Source organism: Phragmites australis, chromosome 8 (genome assembly GCF_958298935.1).
Source record: "Phragmites australis chromosome 8, lpPhrAust1.1, whole genome shotgun sequence".
NCBI classification, from domain to species: domain Eukaryota; kingdom Viridiplantae; phylum Streptophyta; class Magnoliopsida; order Poales; family Poaceae; genus Phragmites; species Phragmites australis.
The window spans coordinates 8,882,579-8,908,818 of NC_084928.1; the positions used below are offsets into that span (position 1 = coordinate 8,882,579).

Below are 26,240 nucleotides of genomic sequence, written 5' to 3' on the forward strand. Positions count from 1 at the left end.
AAGGGGTAAAAAGGTACAAAATTGCAATTAATCGGTCATATAAAAGTAATGATAGTAAAGCACAAGAATTGCCAGAATTAGGCTGTGTTTGTTTGCTGCTTCTGAAACTACTTCTGCTACTGGCAGAAGCCAGAAGCCAGAACAAACGAGGTTCTGGAGAAGTGGCTTCTGGAGAAACCAGAAGCCTGTTTCTGAGGAAAATGAACTAAAGCTGAGAAGCTCGCTGAGATGTGCTTCTCTGAGAAGCTATGTGCTGAGAAGCCAAAAATTTATTACAGAAACCAACAACCTATTTCCAAAAGCAGCTTTTCAGAAAAGCCAAAAGCACTGCTTTTCAGAGAAGCTCAAAACCAGAAACTCAAACAAACACGGCCTTAGTTAGGATCGTAGGAAAATTTTGGTCATCATCCTAAAACAATTGATCGTCATCATATCTTTTTGTATCTAAACATGTAATATATTAAACACACATTTTAATATCTACTACTACTTACACTATCAGCTACACTATCAGCGACGGGGGCTATTAGGCGTGACGCCGTGTCATCTTTCTAGTTGGGATCTGGAGTCCAAGCGGAGCATCCAGCTCTGCTTAAAACAGGAGGAAATACGCGAAGAATACCAAAAAAGAACATTGCTCTGTTCGTCACACATTGCATTCAGGTATAACAGAAAAACGCAGGACATACTGTACCAACCGACTCTTCAGTCCTCATGCAAAAGGGAATGTGAAATGCAAATCAGGGTATGTATCTAGCCATAGACTAATTTTTAATGTGTTAGTAACACGCGTAACAACTATATTGCACCAGCTCACATAAATAATCAACACTAGCACCTATTTACACTAGTCCACAGCTGCTCTAGAACTCAGCATAATTTAGTAGCGGTAATTTAGAACTCAGCATAATTTAGTAGCAGTAGGTGCCCTTTAGTCAGAAATGTCGAAAAGTCGTCGTCGGGCTGTGATCCACGAAAGCTGCATGAGAGGAACGGCAGCAGTTTAGTTAAGAAGATCTCGCAATTAAAAATCCTCAGTCACGCACGCACGTACATTAGGCTAACCTGCTGAGTGGATATGAAGTACGTAGTTTAGTATCGATAACTTTTGTCGTAGAATGGATTTTCACCCCATGAGTCTCTTCCAGCCTTGGCTATGTTTTCGGCCTCTGCCTCCTCCAAGATCGATTTCCTCGTGCTCCTTGATTTTGAAGCCTTTGTAGACTGCAACAGGACTTATCAAGTGGTGGTGGTTAAAACAAGGGGTAAAATACACATATTCGATATAAAGTGCCCAATGCATGTGGAGAAGTACCATTCACATTTGATAGCAATGGTACATAGTAATGAGGAAAATCCAATAAAGATAACTTCATGGATAATACGAATACAAGCATTGAAGGAAGATGGATCAAATTGACTATATTGCATCCCAAATCCAATAAAATATGCTTCATATCCATAAAAGCTCCACATGGATTTACATGAAAACAAGTGGCAAGATATTAAACAAATGACATCATAAGCAGCAATGTAGCAACCTTGCATTAGATAAGAGGAATGATGTTAATGAAGAGAAAACTTTACTCCGGCAAAAAAATAAGAGAAAACTTTACTTGTTTGTTTGCAATTATTTCAGTTGAGAACATCAGAACAGGGATACCTTGCTGATGAGCTTCTCAAATGCTTCTGGCCCATTTTGTTCAATATATCTCTCCGCAGCTGACAATACATCATCAGGTTTACTTAGCTTCTCTGTTCCTGGGACATACCATATGTTTACTATTTGGCGATTCACAAACATTGGCCGCACAAAGTGGTCGTAAACATAAGCAGCACCATTAAACCAAGGTAAGACCAACCAACAGTTGAAGAACAGCTTTGCATATGACCAAAAAGGAAGCCTGCAAATAAACAACTAACATAAGCATCTATGCATCAAACACAGCTATATTCATGTATCACCAACAATGTTTGCAAAAAATCATAAAGTCACCAGAAAACCATATAAACATAAAAGGAACTGATTGGATCAGGACCAATTTTATTTGATCTTTCATTTTATATGCTAGTATCACTCAGGGAAGTGCCATTTACCACTCAATAATTGGAGCAAAAGTTAGCTCAAACAAAGTGATAAACGAGTACAACACCCAGTAAGTGAGCCATTGCTGATCATCAACAGAAGATTTTGTCTCTATTGCTCTAACAGAAGCGTATCTGAAAAGGTGCAAAAAGATAAAGTGATGAGATGTATAACAATAATACTCACATAGTATCAAGAGGAAGAAACAAGAGAGCATAGCATCTACTGAAGGACAAAAGGTATACTTACAGTGGATACGCAAGTGAAATTAGTGGCCTGCAAAGAAAAAAGTCAAAAAAAAAAAAGGCAACTCAGTAACTATAGAAAGAAAGCACCCTCAGTAGTAAAAGCCATGAAATTTATCATTTACATCGAAAGCATGTAGCAATCTATTCCAGTCATACAGATAATAAGTGCCACATTTACTCCCTAAAGTAAGCTCTATATCCCAGATAATATGTGATAATGTCGCATTGTCATTTACCAAAATGCATAATAATCTATATTCTATAAAAGTTAGATCCATCCTCCATACAGAAAATGACAATGCTGACAAGTTACCATGGCCAGAAATATCTACTAGTTCGCATGACATCATACCCAAAGTTCAATGCGCCTGCTTTTGGAGAATAATGGGAATTCAAATGCTATCTCGTATGCTATTGAATCACTTATTTCTAAAGCATCTGTCTGAAGGCATGCCTACAAATGCTCATCAGAAACAAGAATTTATGATAGCAGAATATCTTTATTTGCATCATTCCCAATCTCATATAGTGGAGCTGGGGCATGTAATCCAGTGACAAGAGCAGTAGCAAAACTAGGGCCGAGCTGCGCAAGCGCAAATATGAATGATGTCAATACCACATGGACAAGCTCTATATGGAAGCTTCTAACGACTCTAAATGACACACAAACATGACAAATAATACAGCACAAACAAAATCAATAAACCTTGAGATCAGGATATTGACCGGTAATGTATACAAAAGCTGAATTTAAGGTCCCAGTACGGAAACCTAAAGAGCCCCAAGAGCATGTTTGAATAAGGGGAGCATGTTCTAGGAATATTTGGCTTGAAGTCTGAACTCAATTCGAAGGATTTGAATCCTAATTGGCTAATCCCACTATACAAACAGTCCAAGGTTTCCAAATTGGTTGCGGTATCCTCTACCAAAGAAAAAGTAAATCCTTAGCTTCACCCCTCGTCCCTCCAAGATTCGCACTAAACCCAAATGTTAAGCCCTACCAACCAATCGACCGAGGCTCTAAACCACATCATAAATGCAAAAAAATCTAGCAAAAACCACTCTGTTCACAGTTTATCCCAGCGCCAGCAAGATCCCAGCGGACCCAAATGCTCTCACCTACCTCGACCTAACAACCTGCAAAGCCACCATCTCAAGATTCCCGCCCCGCACACTTCCCCCACCGCCGTCGTCAGAGCAACCGGGCTAAACACCGCTTTCGCCTAGAATCAACGACGAACCCTACCAAGAATCGCCAAGAAACAACGCTACATGATGAGCGGATCGCCGGGAGAGGACGCAATCAGGCGTGAAGAGAGAAGAAACGAGCCCGTACCCGGCGAGGACGTCGATGTTGCTGACCACCACCTTGAGGAAAGATCCGGACCCCATCTCACACCCTCCCCCTCTGATCCAGCCCTCCCGCTCTCTCCCTCTTCCCCTCCCCCTCCCTGATTGCCAACGCAGCTCAAACCTGGAAGCGGGTGCAGAAAATGGCAGGGATTCTCTTCTCGCTCGCGAACCGTTGGGACCTGGTTCGAGAAGGCAGGCTCCCTTTCTCTCTCTTCCTTTCTCTTCTTTTTCTTCTCTCGTTTGGCCGGCGGCGGACCCCACCGCTCCTGGTGGGAATGCGACTATTAGCGGACACCGACCGCTCGTGGGTTTTTTCTCGGGTCGATTGAATGGCCAAGGTTCCCGGACTTACAGAGCCCACTCAGGAGTCAGGACGATTTTTTTCATTTTTATATTTTTCTTAAATCGAAAATTGTAAAAATAAGTTTTTGTTTTGAAAGATTGTACACCTAAACTATTTCCGCCTGTTTGAAGAGCGACAAAGGGTCCGTTTGAAAAATCGCACATCTAAACTATTGTCTTGCCATTGAAAGAATATGATACATACAATGAGAAAAAAATCAAGTTTCATTAGCTCTATATTATAAAATTTCTTTTTTTATTTATCATTGACACGGTGTTGTTCAATGATATGGTATCACAACCTTTGGCATTGTACTTTGGGATCTAAAACAGGTCCACTTTTTTCTCGACCTTCTCTCCCTGTCACTTTCCTCACCCGATTCCAGATTGACTAGCACCAGTGTGTCTCCTCTCTCCTCTCATCTTTAAATCCATCAAATTGATAGGGATAGAAGCCTTTTTTTTTTTGGAATAGGATTGGCAAGGTAATTCTCCTCTATTTCCTTAATTTGTCCAATAGAAACTCTCTTTGTGGTGAGATTGGGAGAGAGACCTAGAATCTAGGGTTTGATGCAATGATGGATTGGTAGCCCATTTATTTGAATTAGCTCTTTGAATTGGATGACCTAGAATTGGATTAGTATTTTGATGTATGCAAAGTATGTAGTAGAATCTAGGGTTGGTTGCAATGTTAGATTAGTAGCTCATTTTTTTAATTGACACTTTGAATTGTCATGTTTGAAGTGATATATGGCATGTTGAAGTGATATATGTAGTTTTTCATCTAGTTTAATACATGCATATCAATCATTCACTCAATGCACTTTGAAGTAATATTTGTAGTTTTTCATGTAGTTTGATGTACGCTCAATTACATCTTAAAAGATTTTGATTCAATTTACAACGTTGAGATGTCATAGAACTTGAAAGTCCCTCAGAGGAGGGAGAACAAAAACTATCCCACCATAAAAGAGTGTGATGCCTCGGTGCCTCCCGCTCTTCCCGTTCCTAAGTATGAATGTGGAGTGTCTGCCCAGGTCAAACAGTCGAGGCATCCTTTAATGGCTGCCGAAGCTTACTATGTACACTTGTGTGGATTCTCGTCTAAGTGTATACTAGCTATTTGATAGTAATCATGGTGTTATATGGTTGTTGATTCATTTTCACAATTTGATAGGAGGACATGAAATTCTTATTCTTCTAGTGGATTGATGGCCCGAAGAAGCATGACCCGAGGATCTGCCTATTTCCATATTGGGATCATCACCGTAGTCTATAACATTAGTTTAAGCAGTGGGTGCCTCCTCTACTGAACCCACCAACAATGACACAGAAGGAGAAGGAGGAAGGAGGAAGCTAGTGCTACACACCAAATGAACCCCCTTGTACCATTGTGGTGTTGGTGCCAAGCTCCAGCATTCACTGGAGGGGTTGACATATACTCCTTTATTCTGTTACTCGAGACAAGACTGTGTAAGTGGTAAAGCATGTCACTCAAAATGACGATATTATGATCTTTGCATGCTAATTTCAGCATTGGTACAAGATGGATGGGCTGTGTACAACTTTGAAGAGTCCATATATGGTCCAAAACTGTACTGGTTGGAGGAGGAATAGGTAGAATATAAGTCATATGACTAGAAAATGTCATGCGACGTGAACCCACCGATAATGTGTCAGTGTGGGATCCTGACTTGGGAGGGTGTAGTGCCATCTGAGCTCAGACATTGATAGTTTTGTGGTAACATGGTCGGCGATGACTGTGTGAGTATGCAAATTGTGGTAGATTTGGTGTCAGTATTTGAAATTCTAACTTTTAGATACTATGTTGCAGGAGAGACGAAATTGCAATTGGGAGAGTTTCATTGGTCGGAATGAACTATTGGAACATATACATCGGCTCGCATCCTCAGACAAGAAGAGGAGAATTTAAAAGATTAAGAACGAGATGAGGAGTAGATACGGTGTGTCATCTCCATCATGGGATGTTCTAAGCCAAATTATTATAGGGAAGAAATTAGATCGGCTAGCATTGCTCTAATATCACTACATCTTAGATCTGATGTCTAACCTATGTTCAAAACTAGATCTGATAGCTAATCTAACTAGTTTATAAAAAAAACTAAAATTAGGATATTTACCTCCAACACAAAATGAATTTCGGCAGGACTTTACCGCGCTACTACAGAACATCACATATGTAGTGCCCCATCAGTGCTGGTTCAATAATAATCGTGACTAAAGACATATCAGTATCGGTTCTTAAACTCCCGCGCGAAGAACTACTGAGGCACTTGATACTTCAGTGCCGGTTCTAGCCACGAATCGGCATGATACTTCAGTACCGGTTCTAGCAACAAATTACTATCAATACCAGTTTCATATATGAACCAACACTAAAGCATAGCCAGACCTGAATTTTATATTGAATGGGATTTTGACTGCAACCATTAGTGCCGGTTATAGCCTCAACTGGCACCGAAACATAGCGGACCCAAAATTTTTATTGAACGAGATCTTAGCTCGGTCTGAGCTCTCTCGCATCCGATCGGCGCTAGGCTTATCTCTTCGAGTACGTGCTAGTCTGCTCTCTCTCTCTCTCTCTACCTTATCTCCTGTGAGTGTCCGCTCACTCTGCCTCCACTCTCTCTCACTCTACCAAGAGATCCTCGCCATTATCCCGCTATGTCCTCCCTCTGCTTTTTCAGCCATCTCACTGCCCACCACCTCTCCCCTCCATCATCACCTCACCAAAGCAAGCCTCATGCTCTAATCCCTAGATCTAGCCACTATGGAGTGCAGGCATGTGCTTGCTCGTGTCTGGCCTGTGTTGTTGGTGTTCTTCGATTTGTTGTACTCCACTCGCATGTTTTCTAACTTATGCAGTGGCAACAGGTTCGAGAGCATGGCAGCGGCGGCGAGAGTAGCGGGTCCGAGAGCATGGCAGTGGCAGCGGCTCCAAGGGCGCGACAGCGACGGCGGGTCTGATAGCGCGACAGAGGCGAAGAGTCCAAGAGCGTGATAGCGATGACGGGTTCAAGAGTGCAGTAGAGACGGCAAGTCCAAGAGCGCAGCAGTGGTGACAGGAGCAGTAGCGAGAGCTGCATCCGAGCCGGCTTCGATGCCACTCCCGCAGCCGCCAATTTTTTGTCTTTTTATTCTGTGAAAATGACAATACTATCGGATGACGAACCGACATTGATAGTAGTCGATTATCAGTGCTAAGTAAAGAGTGTCGGTTGAAAAACCGATATTGATGTTATTTTTCAACCGGCACTGATGTACTTTTTTGCAGTAGTGCTGCTCTCCTCTCCCTCTCCTCCCCTCCCCTCCTCTATCCTCTCCTCTCTCTCCCTCTCTCTCTTTCTCAGGCGCTGGTGGGAACAAATGAGCACAATGCTCAGTGGAAGGCCAGATGTCGCCTTTTAAAGGAAAAGTTGTCACACGTGGAAGGACGATAGCTTTTCCATAGGCTCTGTGCACCGTTATAGTCATTGTAATCCATCCGAAGGGTGACAGGTTAGTAGCATCCAACGTGGATGCCACCGTGGCTGAGCACGGACTCCTCCTATTGCCATTTGGACGGACGACATGAGTCTAGTTTTGCAAATTTTGAATATATTTGCAAAATCTAGAATTAAAAAAATATAAAAATCAAGCAGAAGCTAGCCTATTTGGGCTATCGCCAAAGCTAACTCCTAGGCCCACTGTTCGGTTGCAGCATCCTCTAGCTGTAGAGGGTAAATAAGCTGTTGAGAATTGTGTTTTTCTTGAATCGCTGCCGCCAGTCGACACTTGACTGAATCGAAGCATGCAGCATCTGCGCGGTGATGGCTGGCTTAGCTACCTCTTCTGCAGCTGTGCTGCTTTTCTACGTCCAGAGGCTGCCGACCTGGGAATCTGGGTCTGGGTTTCTAGGATGCATTCATGCGGAAATCAGCCCGAGCACGGGAGCCATATACGATACTCACACTCTGATGATGACGGCTGCCCCTGCCTAGCAGATGGAGCCTGGAAGGCGGTGGCACTTGGCGGCGGAGCTCAAAGAGGATGTTGTTCTAGCCACCGGGAGAACGAGCCAACAGAAGCGAGAAATGTTGGGGTCAGTTTGGTTCGCTTGTCTGCTCGGTCGCGGGAGAGCGGTTTTGGCTCTCTCGCCTGGCAAGATGAGCATAGACACCGAGACAACGAGCATGCGATCCAAATGTGCGAAATCTTATCCAGCCAGGCAAGGTAAGTCACGGCAAGTGTTCCAAATACACTCTTGGTTGCAGGGCGGGCCCAAGAAGATTCATGGGTATACATATGTACACCAAATTTTGTTACAATTTTTTTTCTACATAGATGCTATCCAGTTAAGCCCAGCTGGCTGGCCTCGATGCTACGCACGCAAGGCAGTGTGCGCACAGCCACGCGCATGAAGACTAACGTGCCCATGAGCCATGGATGACGACCCATGCTGACTGCTAGCCAGAGAGCGGAGACACGGTCACAGACAGAACAAACCAACGAAGGCACGAGCCCACGAACGGATCGGTTCCATACGAGATGGAGGGTGAAGGCGGGGGCGGCGCGGCCGCGAGTCCAGCAGAGGTGGGAGATAGAGCCGATGTGAGTGAGATCGAAGTCGGCTAGGCTGGTGCAGCGAGGCACGGGCGCGTCGCAACCGGCCATGGGGGATAGGTGCGGGCGAGTTCCAAGCCGAGGTCGCCCAGGCGATGGCCGCTGCCGTGGGGCGCAGGTGTGGCGTGGCTGAGGCAGGCGGTCATGCGAGCGCCACCATCATGGAGCGTGGGCACAGCGCGGCCGACGCGGGTAGCAGTGAAGATTGACACGCAGGTAAGATTGATGGCTTGAGCGCTCCAGGTATGGACCAAGGATTATGTTAGAAGTTCATCGTCACCAGCTAGGCAATTACACTTCACTCAATGCTACAATCCAAATTCTCATTCATGCACACTGAAATTCGATTTTGGTTTCGGTAATAGCTTATGTGATTGTGCCCAGTTTGTTATCGAGCTTCACTTCATTCCACATCATAGCAAATTACACGTAGCCAAAAAAAAATGCTAAGTGCCACTTAGCAGCTTCATGCTTGCTAGTGAGCATTCCAATAGAAGATATTTAGCAGGCAATAGGGATAGTACCTTATGTGTTGTTTGTTGTTAGGTAAAATTAGGTGAATACCATCACAAAAGTGTCTATATTGGAAAATATCATCAGTTGTGAGAATGACATATGGGCTCAGAGTTCACATATCATCCTCACACCGATGGTATTTTCTAACTTTTATGATTTTTACGATAGTACCTAGCAAATTGCCCCTTTCACTCAATGCTACCATCCAACTTATCATTCATGCACATCTGCTGTTAAGAGTCACCTTAGTCAAGAAGTGGGAAATATTATATGGGGAAGAGGAAATGCTACTAAGACATGGTTGATGTTACTCTCTGTGGAGCTCTGGTCTAGTTTTCTTTAGCTAGATATAATTGGTAGTACAATTTGGTTGCATGTGTTTCACATTCGCCAATTGATTCATACATATTTTCTGAAAATTCTACTCCAAGTTAAGTTTAAAATTCTATGCCACCATGTTCTTAGGCGCCGTGCTATGACATGTCATTTGGCATGCCAGCTCATTGCCCATATGGGAACGCCAAGCCCGTACCAACCTCAATGATGTTATCAGAGCCAACAACGGTGGGCAGTACAAGCTTGCACTTGGTGACCGTCTCTATGTTGTCGGTAAGGTATCTCTCACTACGGACCTCTTTTGGAATGTCGTCCAAGGGGTGGTCACCTTCAAATTCGCCAATAGGGAAGTCATGCTGATCAAGCATGTTATCTGGAGCACTAAGTTGCGCAGATGCATAGCTACTCCGGTGCCGAGCCGGTGGAGAATCAAGTGTCGTGGCTACATCTTGCTGCCTGATAGCCCGTACTTGCTCCTCGGCCCGTTGTGTCATCATTTCTTCAAGCATATCCATCTTTTCTTTCATCCTTGCTTCAACCTCAGTGATAATCTTCATTCTCATTTGTTCACGCTCAGCTTTATTTCTCCTTTGGCTCCTATATGAATCGGTGTCTCAGGGAATCCCAACTTCCATGGAACGGTAACACCTATGCCACGCGTGCGACCCGGGTGCTATTTGTTTCTCAGAACCGAGGTTAGTATGGCTTTTTTCCGAGATGGTTGGAATGCTACTTGAGTGGATTCTTCTAAAAGTTACAAGATCCTTTGAGCCACTTGCTCGATTTCTGGCTTCCTGAAGGTGACTGAACCATCGGACGAGCATACGGCCCTTTCTCGAAACCAGTTCTAAGCCCACCTCACCGGAATCTAGGAAAATGGTGTGGAGCGGTTCTCCCGAGCTGCCTGCTCATCCTCCTTGTCCCATTCCAACTCTTTGCATGCGTACCCACCGGTGTCGAGCCTGTGAGAGTGCGTGTTGCATGACTGGCGCGCCTTGTTAGTCTGACTCTACTGCTGAAATTCCTCAGACTAGCACCTCACCATAAACTTTGTCCATTGATCTACCAAGTACCCATAAGCAATATTATTAGGGACAAGATCCCACTTCACATATGTATTATACAGCTCGCTCTTGAAGCTCTTCCATGCCTTGCCCATCTTGGCTATTACCTATCTTTCCACGACCTCTAAGGAGCATCCTTCAGGGAAGTCAAATTGGGATTTAATTGTTTTCCACAAGAAGCTTTTATCATTTTGTGGTATGACCTTCCAGTTTAGATAAGTTATCCTGACCCTTGTCCTTCCAAGTGAGGCGCATAATCTATGTAATGCAGCCTGAGCTTGCTAAGGCTTTGTTGGCACACCTTTCTCATTGATGTGAGTTATGGTGTAGTGACCCGTGGGTATTTGGTTTTTGCCTCGGCCACCTCGCTTTCGCTTCTACGTCGTAGTTTGTTATGTTTGCCCCTGAGAAGTGACATCCTCATCTTGTTGAGCAGTGATCCCTTCTTGTTGAGGAGAAGAGGTACGAGGTAGTTTGAGTTCATCTCCAGATGCCATTTTCAAAATAGGAAATATCACATGTTTATTAGGAACTTGTTATAATAGTAGAAGATGTTGTGACAAAAGAGCCCATGCCAATTGGCTTTTGATTCAATATGGTTGGAAGATTTCCAATTAGCTCAAATCATCTAACCTTTCACTTATAAAGAAATAGACTAGGTGGTCTATAATACCTTTCGGTTCTCTAGTCAAATTGCTTGGTCTCTGATCCTGATTTCATCAACAAACTAGTGCTAACTCAATTAGTCTTTCAGATTTTGATGTAGTGAACACATATTTTTTCATACTAAAGATGCAAACATGATAGAGATTGTACCGGTATGTCCAACCAGTATAGTGGCTCAAAGATTTTAAAACTGTTTTGCTAATAGAGTTTTTAAGCAAAGCTGGTATCGCTTGGGAGATCACAAAATTGATTTTGTTAATGAACATAAGCATCGAGTTCATATTTAGCTAGGGATAATGGAAGTCAAGTTTTGTCAAATCACCATGAAATATCTCTCTATACCACAAAAGGAATACTATTTTAGAAGCAATTAAATCAGTGCTGTAAAAGGAGTACTATATTATTGAACTAAATGAACAGAGGCGTCTCACTAAATTATTTTTGTAGTAGTGAGTACAACTAAATAAGAGTACTAAATTGAGGAGAATACACACAAGTAAACACCCAAGAGTGACTAAGCAAAGTTTTAGGATTTCTTTATGAACATATGCATGGTAGAGTACTAAAAATTGGAATTATTTCACTGCCCTACAAGCATGAATGTGAGCCATTGATTGCTGATACCGTTACCCAAATAATCTACACTCAACTTAATTGACTTTACATTTGTTTTATATATAGACTGTGGCCTTTAGGTTTTTGCAGAAAAACATAAAGCTATCTAATGCTATGTTTATTGTACGACCTTCAGAATCATTTATGGTTTAGTTGTCCAAATTTGTTAGCTTAACATTTAGCATGATGCGTTAAGGGAAATTGTCCCTATTAACTTCTAATACAAATACCTGTTCACCTAGATGCATGATGCAGTGGAAGTTCTTGAAGTCCTTGTTCATGGGCACAAACTAAAATGACTCCACACATGCTTCCAAGCAGGATACAATTTCTAAGAATTAAAGCATACATAAATACTTCCAACTAGTCAGTTTTCCATTTATATTTGTACTGGTGCTTGTACATGTGATGAGCTGGATGCGTCTGAATACAAACTAATTTTCAGCACTCCAAATAAATTAACTAATGATAACTATTTAATCATCGCCATTTTCCAAATCATCAAAGCATATACTAGTATGACTTAATCTCGTCCATCTTGCATCTATCTTTCTTTCTGTGCTTTTGTGCATGTGATAAGCTTAATTGGAGTCAATACAAACTACATCCAACTAGAATTAATAATTGGCAGCTTATTAAGCATTACCATTTTCCGATCATTAAAGCATATACTAGGTAGACTTCTTTGGTAAGTTTTCATATCCCTTTGCTCCAATCAAGAACAAAATTGAGAACAAAATCGAAATTGACTTATATTAGTTATTCACCAAAAGCGCAAATCTTACATTCTGAGGACACTAACTATACAGGTGTTCCACATGATTTAGACTGTAGCATAAACTAACTAGTAATTCATAATCTATTTAAAGGAACCACACCTTGATTAGTACTGCTGATTACAAACTGCAAGGGTGTTCTTCCAAAAAAAAAAAAACTGCAAGGGCTAGTGTAGCATGGTAAGCCACTTATGTCACTATGACCCTCATCGTATTTTCCCTTGCTCTGAAATCCTTATGCAATGAGTCTCATCCTCAAATGAAGCCGCGTGAAGGCAGGTCAACAGCCGCATGAAGGGCTCACCAGTGGCTGGCGACAAAGTGGAGGGCAGCTGGGCGACAAAGGGGAGGGAGGTAGCCAGGAGGGGGGCCACTGGGGAGTGGAGGACACCTAGGCGGCAAAGCGGAGGGAGTTCGCCAGGGATGGAGGTGCACCGGAAGGGGGGCCACCGGGGAGAAGTCGTCAGGGAGGAGCGCGGTCGCCAGCGGTGGCTAGGGTTTAGGTCGCTACAATCGTCAAGGAGAGGAGGTGACTAGGGATTAGGAAAGAACTTGGTGGCGGTGTGAGTCGGACGAAATGATATTTATACCCGTTTTACTACATACGGGTCATAAGTTCGAGCCGTCTGAACTAATATTAGTGCATACGGCTATATATAAGAAGCAGTTTGTACTAATATTATGTGTACAAATGGCTTGTTAGATATAGCCATCTGTACTAATATTACAGATGGTTCAAAATAATAACCCATATGTAATATTGATTTTCCAGACAAATCATTAAAATTTACAAAATTCATAAATAATTCATACAAACTCCAAATGATATAAACTTTTTATGTAAATTTATGGTTTAATGTGTACTATCAAATGGTGTAGATCTCATTCATGTTACTATAACTCAACATATAACATCAACACTAAACTAAGCCGTCTCAAAGAGGAAAGTAATCAAATTTAATTTTACTCTTATTTGTACTTGTTGATCTTAACATCATGTGATAGTACACATTAAACTATAAATATACATAAATATTTCATCTCATTTGGAGTTCGTATGAATTATTTATGAATTTTACAAATTTTAGTCAACTGTTTGGAAATTAATAATACAGACAGTTTTAAAAAATAACCATCTATAAAATAAATAGTATATACGGTTACAGTTTATGAACCATCTGAACTAATAATTTTTCGGACAACTAATTTTAATTTGCAAAATTCATATGTAATACATACAAACTCCAAATGAGATGAAATTTTTGTTCAAATTTTTGGTTTAATATGTACTATCACATGGTGTAGGTCTCATTTATGTAATGTAACCCTAAATTAAACTTGAACATTAGACGTATTTATTAAACTGAACTAAAACTAGCAAAATTTATAAATTATTCATACAAACTCTAAATTAATGAGATCAAATTTTTTAAGTAAATTCATAACTAATTTAACATATTACATTGCGATATATAGGTACGTAACAATCGAATAACATCATACAACTTTAACAATCAGTCCTTCTTGATGATCGACGCACATATAGCAAGCGGTCTGGTCGGAAGTTGTTCTTTGTTAAGGGCGATGCCATCTCCAAGAGGGTACTCATCAAATTGATTATACTCTTCTTCATCCACGACATTCTTAACTCTAACAAACCTTCTTTTTCCCTGAAGGACTACATGAAGCTTTGGATTTGTCGGATCTTGCACATAAAAGACCTGGACAACTTGCTTAACAAGTACAAATGGTTCGTCTTTGTATGCGGCATGCTCAAGGTCGATAATAGTCATTCTGTACTTATCGACCTTAACACTTGAGAGTGTGACCCAACGGCAGCGAAAGAAGGGGATCTTGAAACGTACATAGTCGAGTTTCCAAATCTCCTCTATGTACCTATAGTACGCACATACTCCATGTTTATCCTGGAAGGCATCTATGCGCATACTGCTGTGCTGTACCGTGCTCTTACTATCCCATGCTCTGGTGTAAAAGGTGTACCTATTTATATCGTATGCTTCAAATTGCATGACTATGTGACTTGGTCATCTTGCCAACCGACCAATATTGTCCTCTGTTAAACTATAATTACTGAATCACACTGCTAATCAGTTGTTGAAGTTGTGGTTGTGCTGTTTTGTGATCCAAGCCTCCGTACAGCCTAGATTCTCTCTGCATAGCACATCCATATCCATGTCGATATACGGGGATACTTCAGTCATGTGTTGCAAGATCATGATATGGGCTTTAGATAACGTGGAAAATTCAGTAATGATTGATTTTCTACCTATGGTTCCCTTCCCATCTGGTTCCCTTCATGGAAGGACAAGAGCACACCTATTGGTTTGAGCTGCTCCATGTAATCAATGCAGAACTCGACTACATACATGACGTTCTTCTCTACATACATGACGTCGATGCACTGACGAACTTCAAGATTCTTCCAATACGGTAGCTCCACAGTATCAATCTGTTCTTTCACATGCCACCAATATCCTTAGATTTTTTACTCCTCTTTCCAAACACAATATCGAGATCTTTAACCATATTATGCACCTCTTGACTACTGTAGTGCCTTGGATATAAATCTCTTTCATTCGTTCCGCCGAATTATTCCTTCATATTGCGGTATGGGTGATACCTATTAAGGAACCTACGGTGGCGCATGAACACCGTTTTGCATGAGTGGGGCAGCCACATACTTGCAGTACCATCTAAGCAATGAGGGCACGCTGTGTCTACTTGTTTACTCTGGCCTGAAAGATTATGTAGTGCAATCAAATCATTGATCATGCAAAATAACAAAGCGCGTAGCATGAAATTCTCTCTTTTGTATGCATCCCATACTTGTGCCCCTTCGATCCACAATGTTTTTAGATCTTTCACCAATGGTATTAGGTATACAACAATATTGTTTCCATGTTGTTTCGGGTTTTGGATAAGTAGTGACATCATCAAGTACTTCCGCTTCATACACAACCAAGTAGGTAGGTTGTAAATATTGAGAACAATTGGCCAAGTGTTGTGCATGTTGCTTATATTCCCAAAAGGATTCATCCCGTCCGTGTTCAAAGCACACTTTATATTCCTCGGTTCTACACCAAAGGTATCGAAAATCGTATTGATGTTTCTCCACTAGGGAGAATCGGTAGGGTGTTTTAGCTTTCCATCTTGCTTGTGGACCTCCGAGTGCTAGCATAACAATTTGGCTTCTTTTCTATTCGCAAACAAATGCTTAACACGCGGAATTATAGGCGGATACCACACCACCTTAGTAGGAATTCCTTTCTTCACCTCGCTATCGTCTGATTGACTCTTACTCTTGTATCGAGATGCTTTGCACACTGGACATGAATGTAAGTCTGATAGATCTTTACGGTAGAGGATATAGTTATTCGGACATGCATGTATCCTTTCTACATCTATCTCCAACAGACAAAGAACCTGCTTTGCTTCGTATGTGCTTTTTGGGCAGATTGTTTTCATCTGGAAGCATGTCTGATAAGAGTTCTAATAGCACCGTGAAACTCTTATTTGACCAATCATCAATTGCTTTTAATTTAAGCAGTTCAAGCACGGATGACAACTTTATGTATTCTGGTTTGCATCTAGGGAACAACGATTTCTTCGAGTCCTCAATCAAGCATATAAATTTGTTAAAGTCTTTCTGAGTACTCAAGTTCACGTCTGCATCACACAACATCTGATTAAACCTATCATCATCATCTGCACCACCACAATCATCATCATCTACACCAAATTCCTCGTCATCTTCTTTTCTTACATCAACTTCGGGTTCTTCGATGATACCAACATCTTCATGTAACACATTCTACTCTTCACCATGTTTGGTTCAACATGTGTAGTCCAGTTTGAAGCCCCTGATAATCAAGTGCGTTTGGATCTGTAGGGCTATATTATGTCTAAGAAGGATCTTTCGTTTCTACAATTACAATACGAACAATATATAAATTCAACACCCTTCTCCAAACGATCCTCCTCGGTAGATACCAGAAAAGCCATCACACCATTAAGATACCCTTGGTTCGTATGAGAATCGTGCATCTAGCCACAATCCATTTAAAATATATGAAGTAAATTAATGTCAAATTAACCTAATAAAAAAGAGCAACCAAGCTTTTCATCGAAAAAATGGAGCTACCATGCATGAATGCATGAATGAACCATACAAATGACAATTAATTCAAAAATAATTAATGATTACCATGAATACCTAAAAAAGGGCAAACGTTAATTCAAAACTTATCGTTAAATACTATATAGTTATTGATAATTTTATGTTTATATACCAAAAATTTAAAATTTATCTAGAACACTAGATTAAAGCTAGCCATTTATAGTAACATATAATTAATCCTTGATCTATACTTTGCACTTCATATATACCTAGAAGAATTAATATATTCTAGATCATCATAAAAAAAATCTAAACCTAGATGTAGAAATAGTTGATATCTCAAGGCAAAATTAGAACATAAATTTACATCATCTATATCATCTAATGAATAAAACAATACTATATCATCATAAAAAATATCTAGATGTAGATCTAGCTAGCTCCCCGTACCAAATGTAGACCATCTAAACCAAATTAAAACATAATGCTTACCTTGAAGTAACAAACACTAATAAATCTTTAAATTTTCACTAAAATCTAACAATTTGTTAATCAAAATTGTCGGCCTCTTCCTCCAAAAGTTGCGCCCTGTTTTTCACTGTTCCGCACATGTTCTGCTTCGATCCGAAGGTAAGGGACGATATTCTATTTTAACATTACAGACGGCTTCATATGTGGAGCCGTTTGTACTAAAGTGTCTCACCTTCCTCGGCTATTTTCTTAGATGGTTTGTATTTGAAGCTGTCTGTATTAATTTTATGGACGGTTCATGTTTAGAGCTATATGTGATATTTGTTTTAGTATAGATGGCTCCAAATATGAGATGTCTGTATTAATACTAAATATAAACCGTCTGTAATAAAAGCGTCATACCACTTTTGAACGTGTCTTGTTGTCATTACAAACGATTTTTTAAACTGTCTGTAATAATCTTTACATAGATAACTTTATGTAACCGTTTGAATAGGGACATCCTGTTAAATCAATTCTGTAGAAGTGCAAATATGTGACGCCGTGCAATGGTACAATAACGCCAAAAGTTGGGACGTCTTGCTAAGAGTCCATTTTTGAACAATATTTTCAGGACGATCCATTTGAAAAATATGTTTTTGAAAAGAACTAACAAATAAAAATTCCACCCGGGGCCATAGAGGCGCCCAGCCGGCCGGTAACTGGCCCTGCCACCGCGAGTCCTCAACTCCAGTTCACCCCGCGCCGCCGGCCGAGCCAGCCTCCGTGTCATCTCGGACGGTGAAATCCTGCGCCGCGCACGACCCAAAGATGAGTGAGAACCACACGAACCAAACCCCGTCCCCGTGCGACGCGCGACGGGCCAGCTTGCCGTACTTTGCCGGTCTCGATCGGACGAGGATGTGGCTTCCAGGACACCTGGGAGGACAACAAGGCAACAAGACAGCATGCTGATATCCATCCATCCGGATCGATGGATATGGCTGGTGACACGTCCGGTCCGGCCACGGCGCGCGTGGGCCACGCAGCACGCAGAGTCAGGTCCCTTTCCCTGGTCGTGACATGAAAAAAAAAAATCAACGGCTAGGCATGCACGCTGAATGTTCCCATACGTACGTACAGTACAAGTATACGCAGAGCTGAAACTACGTACATGCGTACAGGGTCGCGCCTGGACTTGGGTACCGCACCGGTGATATCACCGCTGACACCTAAGATCATCTCTATTCGATTCCCGTCAGAGTCCAGAATCTTTTTGCGAAAAGATTTTCGTTTCTTTCAACGCTCTAATAGTTTCTCTTCACGATTTTCATCACAAAAGAATTTCTAAGATCATTCTCTTCAGAACGATATTTTCTCTACTTTTCCGTCACGAATCCCTTCGAAGAAAAGCTATTAGAGATAAGAAAAAATAAAAAAATATGAACGGAAAGAAAAATCGAAAATAAAATAAAATATAGTCGGAGGTGATCTAAAACTAGGACCTCTTCCCATGCTGGGCTGGCCAGTCCCCAGTTATGGATTTGAAGGGACCCGTGGGGGCCCATATGGCGGGGATTGATAGGGGTCGCTCGAGACAGACACGAGAGCAGATCCATTGCTTTGGAATATTGGTGAAGGTAGATTCGATTATTCCTTCCCGACCGCACGCCACGTTACCAATCACCGTCCTCCACCCGGCGTCCCCGGCTCCGATCTGCTGCCCTTCTGCAATGGCCTCGCCTTGCTTTCAGTGGCGCTCCCCGGTCCCAGGATCCAGCACCGTATCTCATCACGTACCTTCATGCATGGGGATGGGGCTAACCTAAGCTTCAGCCCTTTGACAGAACATTCACGTCCTGAATTCTGGAGCTGCAAAGATATACTTAGCCCAGCTTGAAATGCAAAAGGATTTTAGGATTCGTGGAGGATTTATATTCGTTCATGTAAAATTCTTGCAAAGATTTTCATAAAATTCTTGTGTTTGCAAGAGCAACACATACAAAAATATAGATCCGTGAATAATAAGCTTCTCAATTTGATCAAGGAAAAAACATGGCAACTTTTTTACTACCTCCAATCTTGACATATTCGTAGCGTGTTTTCCTCTCGATAGAAAATTGAAAACTTGGGGTCTACACTCCTTAGTAAACTTGTACAAATAAATAATATATGGTTCTATGTTCTTACGACTTTTTTTTGCTCAATGTTCTGTCATGTCCCACCTGTTGTGCCATTCCGCGTTTCATCATGCTGAAATATTTGAACAGGAGGCATATCAAATAAGAAATCGTATGTGTTGCTTCGCTTGCTCCCGACCATCTCCTGTACATGCATGTTCTCTTGACAACCTGCTGTGGTCTCACTTACGATTTTAAATAAGCCAATGTCCTATCTTCTTAATTTTGTAATGAAGCGCTTTCGGGACAAAAGTTGCGAGCCCATATAACAAATCACCACCAGTGGATGCATGCCTTTCATGATTCCTGTTTCTGCATGCTTTTTTTTTTGAAAGATTCGTAAAACGGCTTAGGTTAATTAAGAGAGAGAAAGGTACAGGCAACATGTAAGGCATATACTGCTTTGGTAACAATTAATATAAATGCAAGTCTCTGAAACCTATAGTCAATCCTAGTTGGAATGGATCAATAAAAGTTAATCTGCAACTAATTAATCAACTCAACTAGGAGACTTATCTTTCTTAATTAATTAATGTTTTCCACCATCTTTGTTTTTAACTAGATCTTCCTGATGCATGCTGCCAACCTAGCCATTGGTGTTGACTGCTGTGGATACATCTCCTGCATAGTGCAGCTAACACTCTGCCAATTCAGCATTTCCTTCGTCATGCAGGACATTACTGCCATGGGGCCATGCATGTATCGACATGTCGGTAGATTCACTTTGTAATACAACGGGCCTACACACCTTATTGGAAGCATGCACAAATTCACCCGTATGCCCTTGATCTCGATCAGCTCCTCCAATTCCTCCAATGGAGTACATCACCCAATGCAGAACGCATGCTACACGGCAGAGCAGAACGTGTAAGAGAATTGATGGTAGATATATACGCCACATTCAGAAATAAAAGAGCCATCCTGGTGAGTTAACATGATGTCACACCGGCCTTTGGGCATTGGCATCTTATTAGCAAGCATTGATCAGATATAAAAAAAAAATATTCCTCTCTCAGCTCGACTAGCTTGAATTTTACTACCACCATATTGATCGATGAATCATTGTTACTACGTACTAATTTAGCCAAGAAATCAGACGCATGAGGTGTTAACTGAGACCTGAATCTCAAGCTCATCGAATCACCGTAAACCCTAGAAAGCAAACCTGACAATGCGGCATTTCAAAATCCGAGTGTTCTTATCAACAACGTGATCGATCCAGAGTCGACGATCATTACCGATCTCGATGACCCCTTGTTAGGATATCAGCAACCCTCTCTCCTTTCACCAGCTGCGATTATTAGCATTGTGAAACTTGCATCTGAGCTTAGGTCTTAATTAAAAATGGATTTTATTAGATTATCTTCTGTGACCGTACCAAGAGGGAGGCACAAGTCCCAGCCCCATGGCATCATGTACACTCATTAGGACAAGTATCACTATTTAATCCTTGCACACAGGTACTTTCGCCCACTAAACAAAACTGATGAATTTGTTGGCCTCAATCATTTGACACCAGATGCTCACGGTTTAATTTATCGCCCCCATAAGGCGATGAATATTCTAGCTTGACATTTTAGGAAATATAGGACATCTTGTTGTTGTTATGCAGGGATTCTTTTCGTACCAATTGTCTTTATTTTAAAAGATATGTCATATCATTTCAAATATTGTCTACTTATATAATCGCAAGAATATTTTAATGTTCATTTCAGTTGTATGAACTAATTAATGATCCTAATTCATGTACTTGGTAAGTCTTCTTTGGGTGCGCACATTGTGTTTGGAAACTTTGCTAGGACTGCTGCAACCAGCAATGTGCTGCTAGTTGCCTTTTTGTATTGCTTTGAGAAAGATATTATTCGTCCTATGCATCTGTTCAGGTCAAAGATGGTCCGCCCACCCACAATCCAGGTACATGTCTTAACCTAAATAATGTAGAACTCCAACTTGCCACCTCTTGCATAGATCCTTTTCTCTTTCCGGGAATCTGAGGAAATACTAGATGTCTCACTTATACATGTCATGTTAATGAGATGCAATGGCAAATGCACAATTCATTGAAGTAGAAAATCCTCATTTTTTTCGTTTACTATTTTGGAGGGTCCAAACAACTTGATTCAAGTAACTTACTAGGTAGTATTATAACTATGTAAGTCTGTTAACCTTCATACATTCATGTAAATAAATTAGCCCGCATTTCAACAAACAACATGGACAGGTTCACAAAATGCGACAATGGGAAAGATATGAGCAGCATGACTACTTAGTTTCTTTCTCTATGATATATTTGGTACGACAGTACTATATACATCATATAAAAAAAGTATAATGGAAGAAATAATTAAGGTGGGGCCGGTAGACTTGTATGGGTAGTTGAACTACTGAACTTAGCTCTCCTAATTCCTCATTAAGCCTGGAGCAATGTATTGGAAGTATACATAACAATGTCCACTATGAGTACCAACACTATTACTCACTAGGATCAAATTAAAGCTGAAAACTGTTAATTGCTCCTTTCGTCTTTTATCTTTCTTTTCCACCCTTTTCTAAAAAGTGACAGCTAGGGAATTCAAACCTTTAAACCTTTATCTCTTTAACAACCTGTGGCGGAAATCCACACATACATATATACAAAAAATTGGAATACTTTAATGTACACCAGGAGTTTATACATGCAATCAGCCTAGCTATACTATTAGTGCCTGGGTACAATGTATTGAAATACATATATTGCTCTTAATATCAATTTTCACCTGGTTCTAGTGTTTTGTATCTACTATGTCAAACTTCAATTAGTAACATGCATCCATGCTTGCAATTTATCTGTTGGTTGGGTACAATAAAAATATGAGATAGAAAAAGAAAGGAGAGTACTAATAGGAGCAACAATGTATTGCTGCCTATCTTACCTGTGACAACCAACTGCTACTGCTTTTATCATTCCTCCATGTTAGCTTCTATCCACATTAAATTGATTTAACATGGGTAGTCACTTTGTGTTTCGTCGCTCAATCTCCCTGCAAGTGGGCCGAGCCATTGGTTTGGTAGAAGGTATCAGCCCTGCTTGAGTAAGAAATGTTCTTTCATTTGTGCTAACAACCAAATCAAGCTAGCAAATTATTGAGTGTGGTTAGTGCACAATGGATTATGTAGATGCTTGTTCCAGAAGGATGATATATCTATGAGGTCACATGATCATACACATGCATATACATATATGTGTACGGACCTTAGCCTAATCTGCTTCCCGACCACCAGAAAAGGTCATTCTTGTGCTTCTACATGTGGTTTTGCGAAATTTAATAGAAACGATAATATCCGGAGACTTACAAGAATGCTGTTCTGATAAGTACATATATCATGGGTTATTTGATATCAATTATTGAAATGAGCTGGAGCTACAGAAGTATTGTGTAAGTTCTCTAATTGCATGCCATTTTTGGGAGAAAAATTGGGGCGGTTTCTGTTCACCAAGAGCTATACTAGACTATAAAAATTCTTAGTGTGATCTCCTCTTCCAAGCACCACCTAAGTCAGCAACAAAAAACTACTAATCATCATTACAAATTAAACCCAAGTGGCATGGGTCTTAGTAGGAAGTTTAAACAAGCGTATACCTTCCTCATGGTGATGTCCACACCGCAAAATAACTGAAGCTCTGAATGTGGCTGGTACTTGCTACTGCTAGCTACAACTTGTATCTAACAGAATCACCAGCTGGTCATATTGGGTGGCTTTTTAAGTTTTAATATTTGAAAGTGGACTGGAGGAGATCGGTCCTCTGGTCATTGGTCAATGGAAAGGTGCTGGTTGTTCTCTGATTTGAATGTGATTTCCATCTCTCTACCTACTCACTCAAATGGTGAGAGGCAAAACATCGAGATTTGGCAGGAGGGTTGGGCCCCAATGTGTGTGTGTGAGGGGGGGGGGGGGCAGAGAGAGAATGTGATCCACTAAAAAGGACATGATGTTGGTAGAACTTGGTTTGGGGACATGAGAGATCCTTAAATTAACAATAAGAAGAAAGAAAGAAGCATTTGGGACGTTAATCTATCCAGCTCAGGAGACTGGACCACACTAGCTGACTAGCAATTCTTGTTGCTCATAGCATCAGAGCTCTTTGATCGCCTTTTATCTAAAAAGCTTTGCTTTATCAAAGCTAACCGAATCCTCATTTCGGGATTTCCATAATAATAGTATTGATGATGTTTTAACACTGCATCCTTTTTTAATTATAGTCAGAGTACGTGCTTGTTCCACAATATATACGACGGGCCAAATATTGTCTTCATGGATGGTGTGCTTTGCGTAAGTATGGTGCTTTGCTACTCAATTTGGTACGAACAAAAACTTCATAAACGACGAAACTTTATTATCCTAAATATGAAAAGTGTAAGATGAATATATTTCAAAAAGAATCGATTGTGCTTTCTAGTATTTATTTTGGTATCTTTTGGCTGTTCCTGTTCCTGATATGTAGGCTCCTAGCTAGTAGCTACTGTCCTGCATGGTCACTGTTTCTCGCCTTTACTGTATGTGTAGATTGGTTTCTCCTCCAAGCAATATATGTGAGGATTTTGTTTAAAAATAAATAAATGAGAAGAGATTCTCCACTACGACTAGTCCATGGCAGCAAACACTAGGCCATGGATTCGATGGCTGGCAAGCACAAGATAGAATAAAGAGTGAAGGATATGCACATGAACATTATCAGTAAACCAAATAAATCTAAGCAAAAGTTGATAGTAAGTAAAGATTTCAATTGTACCATTTTCATACGAGGTTCTTTGTTGCTGCGATGTTCACGATATGTGTGTACACTCGTCAGGAGTTTCCCCGTTGTCACGGAGATGTAATCCACTGTTGCCAAAGCCCATAAAAAAGCGGCGCACATACAAATTCATCGATAATGTTGAGAGACTCTGGATTACATATGTATGCATTTTTGTTTTTGTCCTGCATCTAGCTGCTAGATCATACTAAGTGAAAAAAGGTTAAGGTTGACGAATCATAATGGATATGGGTGACAGGTCCCGCACCTGTCACTCCGAATGCGTCACTGATGACTAGTCATGGGTGACGAGTTGTAACCGTGACCTATCACTTATCATCGTCTTCTATGTACTAGGGAGAAAGACATAAGTGACAAGTAACCTATTCACCTGTCAATTATGTCCTAACAAAAGTCACTTATATCTTTCACCCATATGCTGGAAAGAAATATATAAGTGACGGGGAATCTAGTTACCCGTCACTTATGGTGACAATTTAATAAGTTATCTGTCACTTATATGAACACATAAGTGACTAGTAACAAGGTTATCTGTCACTTATGTGTAGCTTACCTAACATGATTATATTATTTCTTGGCCGCATCCTAGAGTATAGCCAGAATTTGGTAGCTGTCTTCTCCCTGCAAACAACATCAACGCATCCAAATCCATATGGACAAACACACTTATATAAGAACTCACTTCATCACAAAATCACAAAGGTTATAAAGTTCCAATCAATTCATTACAGAATCACAAATGCTACAAAGTTTCGATAAACTCATATTACATAAGACATCATAACCTAGGGATTCTATAGTGGAACTCGCCGTATGGGCTGATGACTTTAGACACCATGAAATCGGCGATCCATAGTCGAATCTTTGGGAGTGCACCGTCGTCGAAAAAAGAAGATAAAAATTCTTGCATAATTTGACACGTAACTAATGTGTTATCATGGAATTAAACTAAAAACTAAAATTAGTTACGAATAATCTCGTACTGAACTTACATCGAGAAATTTGATATCATTCATGCGGAGCATGAGGAGCATGTTCCACACAACATAGAATCCGTAGGCGTTGCCCGATGGTTGTTGGTGGCACTGCTAAAAAGAAAATTTATTGTTAGATCAAAAGGGAAAAATAGTAAAAAAGAGCATTTGGTAATTTGTTTGGTAGCACTTATAGCGAAACCAGTCTCGTGTGTCAGCCTACGATTGTCTTTCGCGTTGTAGTTAGGTTGAGCTCGAAGGTACTTGTCAAAAGCACTGTATGAAGAGGGACCGATTATGGAGCATTTGAATGCTAGAAAAGTTAAATATGTAAACTAAGTCTGACAGAACTTACGCGTCAAGGAGTCCTTTTATAGTGCCGTAATCATACTTTCTAAGTTAGCCTTTTGGTGCTACTGATCTTGACAAGTCGAGGTACCACACCAAGTTCCACTTGAGACAAATAACCAGTAAAATCTAATGGTCACTAGTGTTGTGGGCGCCCAGCAACTAGTTTATTTTGGAATATTGTTGTATTGCCCTAACCACATGGTCCACAACGTAATCGGGATGAAGTTGGATGACCGATATTGTAATGGCCTTAGGGTCAAGAAATGTGGTGGGATCCTCATTCTTCTCTGTTTCTTCCATCAAGTGTCTACATATATGAACACAGTTAGATTCAAGACTCAGTGATATTAATTAATGAATATCCAGTTTTAAGGGACTTACAATATGAAGATCCGTAATAATGATACATCCAAACTATCAAGGTTGAAGAGGTCATATAAGTCATTGAAACCCACAATAAAATGGCCATCGTCATTAGTTAAGAAGTGGGGTCGTTTGTATTGTACGACAATGGATTGAGCATTGCTGCCTTTAGCAGCCGGAACAGGGCTCGGGCTGTGATACTGGCTTTCACTGCTACCGGAGGAGGACATAGGGTGCAGGCTTGGGCTCCTATTCGCCCCATCTTGTGCCAGGGCGGTCTCTAGTGCTAGCATCCTCTGTGCTTTTGATTTTTGAGGGGTGACAGTCCTCTTCTGCCCCATAATTTTTTAGAGGAAAGAAAAGG

At 40.8% G+C, this 26,240-nt stretch overlaps 1 protein-coding gene across 5 annotated transcripts; it reads right to left on the reverse strand.

Annotated features, from left to right (window-relative positions):
* Window positions 1-734: 734 nt before the first annotated feature.
* Window positions 735-3,979, reverse strand: LOC133926544 (HVA22-like protein a). 5 transcript variants are annotated; one of them, XR_009911125.1, is made up of 6 exons: window positions 3,671-3,979; window positions 2,336-2,362; window positions 2,098-2,220; window positions 1,664-1,904; window positions 1,055-1,235; window positions 735-979 (listed from the first exon to the last, which is right to left on the reverse strand). XR_009911125.1 is itself a non-coding variant. In XM_062372530.1 (6 exons), exons 1-5 carry the CDS (start codon window positions 3,724-3,726, stop codon window positions 1,093-1,095), a joined length of 579 nt encoding a protein of 192 aa, XP_062228514.1. In that variant the 5' UTR covers window positions 3,727-3,974; the 3' UTR covers window positions 735-979; window positions 1,055-1,092. The 5 variants fall into 5 exon arrangements, 3 of the variants coding, with proteins under 3 accessions (XP_062228514.1, XP_062228513.1, XP_062228515.1); XR_009911124.1 differs by having other exon boundaries at window positions 1,066-1,235; window positions 3,671-3,977; XM_062372530.1 differs by having other exon boundaries at window positions 1,055-1,224; window positions 3,671-3,974.
* Between the last annotated feature and the right edge of the window lie 22,261 nt (window positions 3,980-26,240).

What these genes read in the sequence shown, in the direction of transcription:
- LOC133926544 (XM_062372530.1), bottom strand. Translation starts at nt 3,726, where the DNA reads ATGGGGTCCGGATCTTTCCTCAAGGTGGTGGTCAGCAACATCGACGTC. An exon ending in ATTTCACTTGCGTATCCACT is followed by an intron (nt 2,221 to 2,335) that starts GTAAGTATACCT and finishes GCACCTTTTCAG; the next exon opens with ATACGCTTCTGTTAGAGCAA. An exon ending in TTTGCTCCAATTATTGAGTG is followed by an intron (nt 1,905 to 2,097) that starts GTAAATGGCACT and finishes GTTTATTTGCAG; the next exon opens with GCTTCCTTTTTGGTCATATG.